Source organism: Elgaria multicarinata, chromosome 3, assembly GCF_023053635.1.
Source record: "Elgaria multicarinata webbii isolate HBS135686 ecotype San Diego chromosome 3, rElgMul1.1.pri, whole genome shotgun sequence".
NCBI classification, from domain to species: domain Eukaryota; kingdom Metazoa; phylum Chordata; class Lepidosauria; order Squamata; family Anguidae; genus Elgaria; species Elgaria multicarinata.
The window spans coordinates 16,853,074-16,864,205 of record NC_086173.1 but is presented as its reverse complement, the minus strand read 5'-3'; the positions used below and the strand labels follow the sequence as shown (position 1 = coordinate 16,864,205).

Here is an 11,132-nt window from a genome sequence, read left to right as displayed (position 1 = left end):
GTGCCATTTTAGGATGGGTGAAGGTCCGCCATTTTAAGGGCTGTCTGGTCCAAGATTACTTTAAAAGGCATTTCTACTCGAGGCTATAATGCCACACCTTAACCTCTACTTTAACTCTAAATTTGGATTCTTTGCAAGATTAAGATTGGCTCTTTTAAATGTGCTTTTTTTTCCCCTCAGGGTTTTCTTTTTCTGCCTTTATATGTTTCATTAAACAACCACTAGGTGGCACTGTGGTATAGCAGAATTGCACAATTATTGTCATTCCACTATTTCTAAATAATACTACAGTTTCGTCAGAGGAAAAACCGTGATAATAGTTGTAAGTCATGGGAGAAACCCTGGAAGATGATGTTGTGTAAAGGACCCGTGAATTATCATGCTGTCACGAGCACACAATAAAAGCCTCATGCAGAAAGGCTCAAAGATACAGAACCAAAATAAAGGAGAGCCCAGACAGGCCTTGAAGCTAACTAGCTGTTGGTAGCCTTCCTCACTATGATGAAAGGTATTGTATTTCTATTTAAAACAAATAAATTGATAAATTTGCATCTCTATATAAATTACCATGTACAAATGTTAACACACATTGATGTCCTGTTTTTCGGTGATACAGAAGTAGCCACCCTTCCTCAAATTCAAGGAAAGTTCTTTCTCCACCTAGCAAAAATGGTGTACAAGGATCTACACTTGCAGCACATACACTAGACCAAAACAGACCTCACTCCTGAAACAGGCACCATTGTCACATTCTGCAGTGACTGTAAATCTTATGTCGACGCGAGAACGTGTGTTCAGTTTTAAAATGGCTGCTTCCCATTTTGTATCCTGAATTACAGACATGAAGAGACCCAAGTAAACTTTTAGTGTGAACATGCCTGAAAATTCTTTGCTTCCTACCAGTGTATTCATATAATTAACTTTCTGGATTCCCTCCAAGTCAGGGGTAGGGAATCTCCAGCCCTCCTAGATTTCCCCGATAGCCACGCCCCCGACCAAGACACTGCGGCCTTCCCAAATCATTGATCATTCAGTGGTTTCCCAGGTCTTCTGCAGTTTTTCCCCCATTCTAAAAATGTTGAAAAGCCTTTCCTAAGGCTTACACACTGGGAGCAAGAGCTTTAAGCTACAATATGTTGGTATTTTGACCCCCATCCCCACTGGAATGCAGTCTCTGAATTTGGCTTTTGGGCTAAAAGAGGATCCCACCTCTGCTCTAAATGATGGCAGTGTTTGAAATTTGCAATGTGTCTCAGTTTGCTAGTTGGCATTTGCAAACTTGCAAATAGGGAAAGGTGTATGTTAAAGACTGGTCTATATTGACTGGTGACATCACAACGACCCTTAATTCTGCCTTTCCCAAAGCCTTGTTTAGTTGCATTCCTAATGGGATGGTGCAATTTGAGAAACTGTTGTGGGCACCACAACAAAATGGTAGCCATGGGAAGAATGGCAAATGGCAAATAACCTGCCCTGAGTACAAGGCAGAGAAGCCCCATCAGGCTAAACAACTCCTTTGAACCCACAGTTTTTGGTAACAACAGAAACTTATTTCACAGCAATCCCAACTGCTGGTAAGGAAATGTATTAATGTTTAAACACGTGTTAATATTGGTAGGGCATCTTGGTGGGCGGTAAGAAAAGTGTCTGGGGGTGCATTGATGCCTGCAAGTATCACACGGACCTGGTTCACACAATCAAAATGGTTTATTTAGAATGCAGCACAACTTGCGTCATCCGAACCTGGGAAGCATAAGAACGTAAGAGCAGCCATGTTGGATCAGACCAAGGGTCCATCTAGTCCAGTGCTGTTTGCACAGTTGCCAACCAGCTGTTGACCGGGAACCCACAAGCAGGACATGGTGCAACAGCACCCTCCTCCCCATGTTCCCCAGCAACTGGTGTATATAGGCTTACTGGAGGTCACACATAGTCATCAGGGCTAGTAGCCATTGATAGCCTTCTCCTCCAGGAATTTATCTAACCCCCTTCTAAAGCCATCCAAATTGGTGGCCAACACTACATCTTGTGGTGAATACCATAGTTTAACTATGTGCTGTGTGAAGTACTACCTTTTATCTGTCCTGAATCTCCCACCAGTCAGCTTCATGGGATGACCCAGGGTTCTAGTATTATGAGAGAGGGAGAAAAATGTCTCCCATGGGAAACAACCCTCTAACAACCCATGGGGTGTTATTGGGTTATTGGAGATTGTTTCTTCCTCCAACACACCATTCTGCCCTGGTTTGGATGACATGACAAACTGCCTGGGCAGTGATTATGAAGTCATGCCCAGCATACATGGTAGTTTAAATAAGCCATGGTGGCTTATTTTGATTGTGCAAACTGGCCACTGTCTACACCTGCTATATATGAACAGCAAATGAATTCTCAGTGTGGAACATGGTGTAGGAAAAACTGCATCACTCCCACACAACAGGGAGGTATCAGCACTCTTGGGGGAACCCCAAAATTTAGAGAAGTACAAACAATCCACGGTGGTGGGGAAACCTTAGTGGGGGAACCCCAAAAATCACCCAACGAACACTGCACCAGTGGTGCTACAATGCTAACTGTTAGAAGGGAAATGGAAAACGTCCTAACAGATTGGGATTCTAGTGAACTTACCATGCCCTTTCTCAAGATATTCTATTGCGGGGTTAGGCAACTTGGTTTTGGACTACAAGTCTCATAATCCTTGGCCGTGGGCCATGCTGGGTGGGTCTTATGGGAGCTGTAGTCAAAAACATCTGGAAGATGCCATGTTCCCCAACCCTGTAGGAGAATATGTTGGGAAAGAGCATGGCTGGTTGGATGGAATCCTGCATTGGAGCACTTCAGCAAACCCGGCAATGCTTTGTGGCAGGTCCCAGTTGTAACTAACTGAAGTCCCACTACTTTTACTAAGGCACAGCCACAACTAACTTAGATGGACCTGCTGCCTGCCCATGATGCATCCATTCTCTTCCCCTCCTTCGTCACAGTGCCGGTGAGCCAAGCTCTTTGCCATAGCCCCAACGTTGGCTTCTGCACACCATTTGCTGTGTGCTGGATTCTGGTGGCCCAGCATGTGCATCCCTTTCCATCTCCCCCTCCCCCTTGCATGACCTTAGCAGATGGAAGCAGGCAGCCCCCCGCCACACACGCGCTCCCCTGGCCACCAACACCGTCTGCTCCGGTTGATTATTAATTATTCATCTGCTTCCCCCCCTCTTGCCTTAGTGGGCAAGCAGCAGACACAAGGTTAGTGGATGAAGTTAGCGGTGGGATTCCCTCACCTTCCTCTCTCTGCAACCCACATAAACCACTGCTAAAGAGGAGGGTCAACAATAGTGTTGGTACTGAGCAGTTCCGGGGGGGGGGGGAGAGGGAGGGGCAAGTCTGGCACCTTCCACTGTGTAGCACCATGCCCCTTAATGTCACAGTGAAAGTAAGCAAGACCCTCTAAACAATCTTAGGGAATGCATGGCTTTATTATGCATGGCTTTATTATTGTTTTATTATGGTTTTAATTTTTGTGAACCGCCCAGAGAGCTTCAGCTGTTGGGCGGTATAAAAATGTAATAAATAAATAAATAAATAAATAAATGGCTACAGGGGGCTGGAGCAAAGCGTTGCAGGGCTGAAATGAAGCCAACATTTCACTTGCGCTGCTGTGACTGAACCCTTCCGTTCACCAGCAACAGTCACCGATTTCTGATATCTGTCTGTCAAAGCCATTGTCCCCGTTTTGACTTCAGGGAAAATGTTGGATCTCTGGCAGCAAAGTCGGGAGTGGTTAGCTGGGAAGATGGATTTTGACTCCGGAGCGCAGGAGTGTAAGTGTGCCCACACATGGATGCGAAATGCCACAGCACAGCCTCTCTCGTTTTCTCCTTGCCCCCCGCCCGCCTTCGACATCTATTTTGCACTTCTTATTCACCAGCCTTCCCGATGTGTTGGACTACATCTCCCAGCATCCCTGGAAATTGTAGTCCCAACACATCTGGAGGGCACCAGGTTGGGGAAGTCTGCTTACAGACCAATACGGCTTCTTTCACTTTTGGTGTGTCTGGGAGAATACAGATAATAGATGTTGCTGTGTGGGTTTGGAATTACAGCTATGCTTTAAAGTAGGCTTATTGTGATTAATAATGTTATTACAATATTATTTTTAAAGTAAACATTTATGGTCAGTTTAGGGAGGAGAGAGCAAGCAGTGGTCCTTGCTGTGAAGACAGGGGTATGCCCCTCTTTTTATTTATGGAAATGTTTGAGCGTATGACGTTAATAGCTCCTTATGTAGGTTCATTTCTAAGGAGATGTGCCAGGACTCATTCCTTGCCTCTTAATCCAAAATGTGTGTGTTGAATGCGAGAAGTTACTCAGTTGAGAAGGGAAGCACGCTTTGCACATGCTTCGGGGCATCCCCCTTTTCCACGGCCAAACCATGGCATTGGAAACAAGGTCCCAGAGCTCATCCTCTTCTCCAGCTAAGGCGTGGTTTCGCTCTGCCACGAGGCAGAAGGTTTCACTGGCTGCATAGAAAATAACTTCAAAGAGGCCGGATTTAGACAGCTCCCATGGGATTAAGGGCAGAACTGCTGCTTCTCCATAATAAAGGATAATCTTGAGAGGGGGGAGAAATGGTGGAGATGAAGCTGGGGGCTGTCACTGATGGGCTAGAAATGACAAAGAAAATGGAAGAATTTAAATTCTCCCAGCTCCAAGGATTATATCATAGATGAAGGGGGCTGCGGGGAGGGAGAGAAAGAGACCTTGAACAAGGAGGAAAAAGGACAGAGCTGAGGATAGACCCAGATAGATCCCCCCCCCCAGAGCATGGGGGAGAGGGGCTGAAACGGAAAAGGGCACACGCCATGCAAGAGCAGGAATCAGCTGCTGCCTGTCAGAGGAGCGAGTTTAATGGGACTGGGCATTTCATTTCCCTGAGTGGCCCTTTGCGGGCTGCACTGTCAAGGCTGATGGATCCAGATTGAATTAGCTGGGGAGGGATGGGATGTGTGTGAGGCGTGTATAGCTTCCCCCCTCCCCCTTTTAAAGCCCCAGGGTAACAAGCACCAGACACTCCCTTCTTGGCTCAGTCTCTGCACTGGTTTTATGGGCAGGGGTGGAGGGAGAGATCCTTGTTCCTCCTCTCCCCTCTTGGCTGTATGACTGGAAGGTAGCGCTATGGCCTAAACCTCTTTCATTCCTGCTAAGCAAATAGTTTTTGCTGCAGGGCCACATTTGGAAGGGTGGCTACCAACGTAACACTCATCTACTACCTTATTTTGGCCCTGAGACAGAGAAGTGTTTAGGAAAGGGGGAGATGGCGCCCTTCAAAGGGCCAGTCGTAGCAGAGGGGCCACTAGCTGTTGGACTGAACTTTGGAACAGAGGTGGAGCTGCCTTACATTGAGTCAGGCCCTTGGTCCATCAAGCTCAATATTGTCGGCACTGACTGGCAGCAAGGGCTCTACAGGTTTTCAGGCAGGATTCTTTCCTCACCTTACCTGGAGAAGCCAGGGATTGAACTGGGGACCTTCAGGATGCAAACCATGCGCTCCATCACACTGGACTACGGCCCCTCCCTTTGCTTTGGGGCGGGTGGAGTGGTGGTGGGAGAAGAATAGGTATTCACATTTATTTTATATCCTGCCCCTCTGCCAAAAAATGGTGCTCAAAGCAGCTAACAATAAAATCTGGATTAAAAACAAAAACTTAATTTAGCGGATGGATCTGTTTCCAAAACTCCCATTAGATATTGGCCCAAGCTCAAATCAGTGGTTTGGTGTGTTTTTTACCTTAGCACCACTTCCGAAACACTCTCCATCTCACATGCAGAGTTTTCATACCCTTCACTGTTTAACAGGAAAAAAAGTCACACTTGCCTATGTGTAATACTTCTATTCTCACACCAAGGAACACAGAATATCATGCCCCATCTACCTTAAAAACATTCCTGAGGGTGCTTCTCCACTTGCTGTATGCATTTACACTACCAAGACTGCTGTTGCACCAAATCGAAAAGCAAAGAGATCCACTTTAGTGAAAAGATGTTAATTAGAAGATAGAAGTGTCCTAGAATAAGTTATCAACAGTTCAAAATTAAACTTAGCAGCTGCACGGTGTGAAATGGCACGCCAATGTGCATGCTGTTTCCATATGCATTCATATGCATGTGTACTAGAGCTGAACCCTCCTCCACCCACCTCCTAAGGGAGGGGACTAAAATCTTGAGAATGGCAAGATTCATGCACCTGCATGCAAGACAGGAGTTAGAAACTTGCAGCCCTAGGTGGGCAAACCGTGTTCAAAAGTGCTCTGATGTCAAAAGTGCTCTGCAAGTGATCAGTTCAGACCCCTGGCAAGAGCGATCTGTCCCTCCCCAAGCAGCCTGCTAGCCAGAGAGGGACAGAAAAAGAGAAAAGGGAGTAGTCCTGCTCATTTTCGGCTCTGCCCAACACTGGCTTTGCCCCACCAACCACCAGCAAGTGGTGTTTGGTGGGGCCTCTAATATTACACTCACCTCCCAAAGCAATGTGGCCCTTGAAGGGGGGGGGGAGTTCCCCACCCCTTACAATGCAAGCTAAAAAAAATACAAGATAGGGACCCCTGGACTGTGTAGATTTTAACCTATCCTGTGTACTAAGAACAAAGTTGACATCTACACCTTCCTGTCCAGTACACACTTAAAAGGGGACAGGCCCTATATCACAGCCTCTTGGGCACTTTTGATCAACATGCCTTCTCCTCCCACTTCCCTAGTTTTGCCTGACAGTTAAAACCCTGTTAACTCCATAAGTCAAGTTGATGCTTAGGAGGCACAAACAGTCCCGTCCCCCCACCTAACCAGCACCCTGGAGCTTCTGCTAATGAGGCCCCTGATGTGTCCATGACTTATTCATAAAGCTGCCACCAAAATTCTCCTTTTATCTTGTTGCTGCCTCCCCTCCTGGGCCCTGCCTGCTTGCCTCCCTCCCACATCAAAACACACACAGGCACACAGACACGCGCCAGCCTCTCCCCACCATCAGACAGCCACAAATGCCTAGGGAGACCACAATGCATTCTTCAGTACAGCCCCTGGGCCCATTCCTAAAACACCAGAGTTTATTAAAAAAAAAAAAGGGGGGGGAATCTCAACGCTAAATCAAGTACTCCGAAATGCCTCCTCCTTCACAACTGCAAGGATATCAAACTGAGTGCTCAATGAATGCCTAATGCAGATTAGTTACCACCCTTAAGAGCATTTTAACCCGATCCCCCTTTTTTAGGCACACAGGATACTTGAAAGACAGTAGAGAGCTAAATTCATCCCCTCCCTGCTACTTAGTGTGTGCAAATTTGAACGAAGTAGTCTGCATAACTGTAAAAATCATAAAATAGCAGAGTTGGAAGGGGCCTACAAGGCCATCTAGTCCAACCCCCTTATTCCAGAATAAGCTTCTTGTGTAAGTAAGACTGCCCACTGACTGTGGGGACCAGATGCAGTGAATGTTTTCACTCCCCTTCAACCGTTTCTTTCTTTTTAAAATTGCAAACTTTGCATCAGGAGTATAGAACCTGATGCCCGGGGCCAAATCTGGCCCTCTGAGGGTCCCCAGGCCACTACCTTTGGTGGTGCAGTTTTGTGCAGTTTTTCCTCCATTCTAAAATGTTGAAATATTTCTCCTAAGGCTTGGTTACTGGAAGTGACCATTTTGACCTGAACTTTGGCCCTGCCCCTTTTTTGCCTTTGCAAAATGGAATTTGGCTCTTTGGTTCCTGGCACCACCAGTCAAAAGACGCCGTACAGCTATACTATCTTTCCCTCCTTCACAAATTTACATATGAAAAGAAAAATGGAAGAAGCAGTGGGAAAACACAGGAGGGTTGTAATGGAAAATGCCTTCGTCTGGACCCCCTGCAAAACTCTATGGATGAGGCAGTGTGACTGCAAAGTAAGAGCCTCATTGGGAAGACCTTTTGGTTCTTTAAGTGCTGGGATGCATGACGCAACTCCTGACCATGGGGCACAAAATGATGAGGGCCTGTTAGACTTGGTTGGGACCCCAGCTAAGGCTAATTGTAGCAGTTGCAGTCGCCAGAGCTTTGCTCTGTTGCCCTGTGCAGTTAGCTACTCCTTCTGGCCCTTCCTTGTTGCAACAGTCAGGCACCTAAATCTTGCTTCTGGCCAAAGAGAAAGGGGATCATGCCACAAGAGAGCCAGCAGTTGTATGCAGAATGAATAACATTTGCCAAAATAGCCTGGAGGCAGGTATAAAGCATCTGGTCAGTGAGATCTTTAGATTCAGAGAATGTCCAGATAACCAACTAGTCCTAAAGCTGCTACAGAAGAACTGAAGCAACAGAGGTACTGTTCCTACAATGGGCACCTTTTAATAGACTCAGGTTGCTTCTACGCTAAAGCTCTTTAGTGCTGCTGACTGAGGAAGTGATTTTCTGCAATTAGCTGGAAGTGGAATTAAGACAGTGGGTTCCACAGAGCACCGAATTTACTGCTATATTACTCAGCCATGCCAGTCCCTGCAACATTGCCTAGAAGTCTCCTCCTTGAAGCTTCTGCCCATTCTTGCAACCTGCCCAGCGCAGCAATACTATGCTGATGAATACCTCGTAATTGGCCTTTCATCCGTTCCTGTTTTGGGAGAAGGAGTAGTTTAATAAATGATTTCCTCTTACTTTTTAATATGAAAAGACTACTTCACAATAAATTGATTAAAAGAAAAAAATAATGAGGGGAAATCAGTCATTAAAGCCCTCCCTTTTTTGTAGGGAACACAAACCGGCTAATTAAAAGCCAATTAAGAGGTCAATTAAGTTTTAGTTATGCTGCCACACCAGGAAAATAACAGAAGCTCTAAAGCTGTAAAGAGGAAACTACTATTCAAAGGCACAAGAGCCCTGAAACACCTCAATAGTATTTTGCCAATCCTCAGTGGATAGGGTGGTGCTGCAATTGCATTTTGAAAAGATCAACACAAATTAAGTCAAAAAAGAAGTGGGAGGTCAATAGAGGAAGTATTGGAATCAAATGGGTTGATTATTATCTGGATTTCCATAAAACATGAGTGAACTAAGGAGGGCAAATCCAGACTAAAGTGCAGGAGCGAAAACAAGATGATAGGATGAACTTTAGGTAGATAACCACATTTTTAACGTTTCTCTATATTTAAAAAACAACAATAGAACATTCCCTGCAAATAGAAAACCAGCCAAGTAGGCAAAAGCCAGGGTTAGAACTTTCTCCCTGCTGTGCTAGTTTTATATCTTCAAAGATTAGGTGGAAGAACATTCAAAAATAGCACGCTTGTCCTGCAGTCTAAAGTGATGCAGTCCATTCTACCACCTTATTCTAGAGCAGGCAAGAGGTATGCTATTTCAAGGATAGGGATTCCCAATCCCAAGAAAAGTTAAAGAGCCTCCCCTTCTTTATGCAACGATCACACTAGAGGCATTCAAGAGGCAGCTGGACAACCATCTGTCAGGTATGCTTTAGGGTGGATTCCTGCATCGAGCAGTGGGTTGGACTCAATGACCTTATAGTCCAACTCTACTATTCTATGATTCTGTTTACCAGGGTTGCATTTTCTGCAACAATCATGTAACATGTGAATGACAGATATACATCCTTAAACAGTCTGTATACATGCCCAGGAGTCCTGATCATACAGCCCAATCCATGTACACAGGTATTTCAGGATGTGCATCTTGTCATTCACATGTTACGCCTTCACCCCATGTACAAGCTGTGTTTTCAGCAGCAAACATGAACACTGGTAACGGATGGAGCTCCTGAAAAAGAAGAAAAATATGCCGCAGGCAGATGGATCTGTCAGAAGACCAGGAATTACAGTTTAAAAAAGAAAAGAAAAGCAACTTGATCTTATTCCACTGGAAAAGGGGCAGCAATTTCCCAAGTTTCAAGCCCAGTTCAAAAGAGAAACATACATTAGTCAGGGGGACTGATTGTGCAGTTGGACAGAGGTTTGCATGTGAGGGTATGTATAGACCAAAATACCTCCATGTCAAGCTGGAATGCCAGGGGATGGGGCCCATTTCCCCAAGATTCCTTTCTCATGGTGTTTCCCCCAAGCACCCTCCCGACATGATATCAAAACAATCATTTTTCCAGGCTTTTATTTAGCAAAAGAAAAATTAATTATAAAATGAACCAATAAAAAGCCCGTGCAGCTGCAGGGACACTCCCACCCCAATTCCTTAACCCCTGATGGGGATTTTTAATTATTTCATTTCATTTTTAAGAGGAGTGTGGGTATTGAATCCCTCCAGGCTGCAGTGCAAATATTTACACAGACTCCCAAGAATGAGGGGGAAATGGAGGACTTTGTACACTGAAATCTCTACACCCAGGGAATGGAATCATTTACAGCCAATAATCTTAACAAGATGCAATAATAAATTAATGAGTAAGGCACTGCACCCAGTGAGGGCACAACAGGTGGGGTGGGGGTGAGTGGGGTGGGGAGGGGAGGGGGGTTGTCAGGTAAGGATTAAAAATACCCAATTGTCATGGTTACCAAAAACAGAACAAGGGCAAATTCCACCAGCTACCAACAAGGAGTGGGGGACTAGGGAATGGTCCGTATGATTAAAGGGAGGGTCCACAAACATTTGGGGTGAGGGATTCTCCATTTAGCTGCCAGTATGAGGGGGGGATGGGGCACTATCTGGCTGCACCCCAACCTCATTGCCCATTCTGAGTTGCCCCTCCCAATATAGATACAAAGGAAAAGGGTGCTTGTTATTGCTTCTGGGGTGAAGGGGGGAGGGGGCACCACAACCTCTTTCTGCAACCCCAGGATTTCGGCCTTAGAGGGCAAAAGGCCACATGTCTCTTGCCCACAGGGAGGTTAAAAACGCCAAGTCTGTCGCCCTTGGTGAGGCCACAAGTCAAGGTTGGAGGTAGAGTCCTTTCTGATGCATCCATCTATCTACGTTGGCTGCGTGCCCCCCCTTTGCCCCCTGCTCCCCCCCACACTCTCAGCTATTTCCAGAAACGAGAGTGATGACTTGTTCAAGCTTCAGCCTCAATTTGTGTTTCCGGCAGGCGGCGTCACGTTCCAGCGCTGTCAGGATCTGGGGTGGGGGTGGGGGAGGAAATGGGTTGGAAACAAAAGGGTCCGG

General features: G+C 45.9%; 1 protein-coding gene across 3 annotated transcripts in view; it reads right to left on the bottom strand.

Annotated features, from left to right (window-relative positions):
- Positions 1-10,097: 10,097 nt before the first annotated feature.
- Positions 10,098-11,132, bottom strand: part of PLXNA3 (plexin A3) — a 75,374-nt gene continuing 74,339 nt past the window's right edge. For all 3 annotated transcript variants that reach the window (XM_063119397.1, XM_063119398.1, XM_063119399.1), the window contains one exon: positions 10,098-11,084. In XM_063119397.1, the coding sequence (XP_062975467.1) occupies positions 10,989-11,084 (96 nt within the window). In that variant the 3' untranslated portion in view covers positions 10,098-10,988. The remainder of the gene's footprint in view (positions 11,085-11,132) is intronic.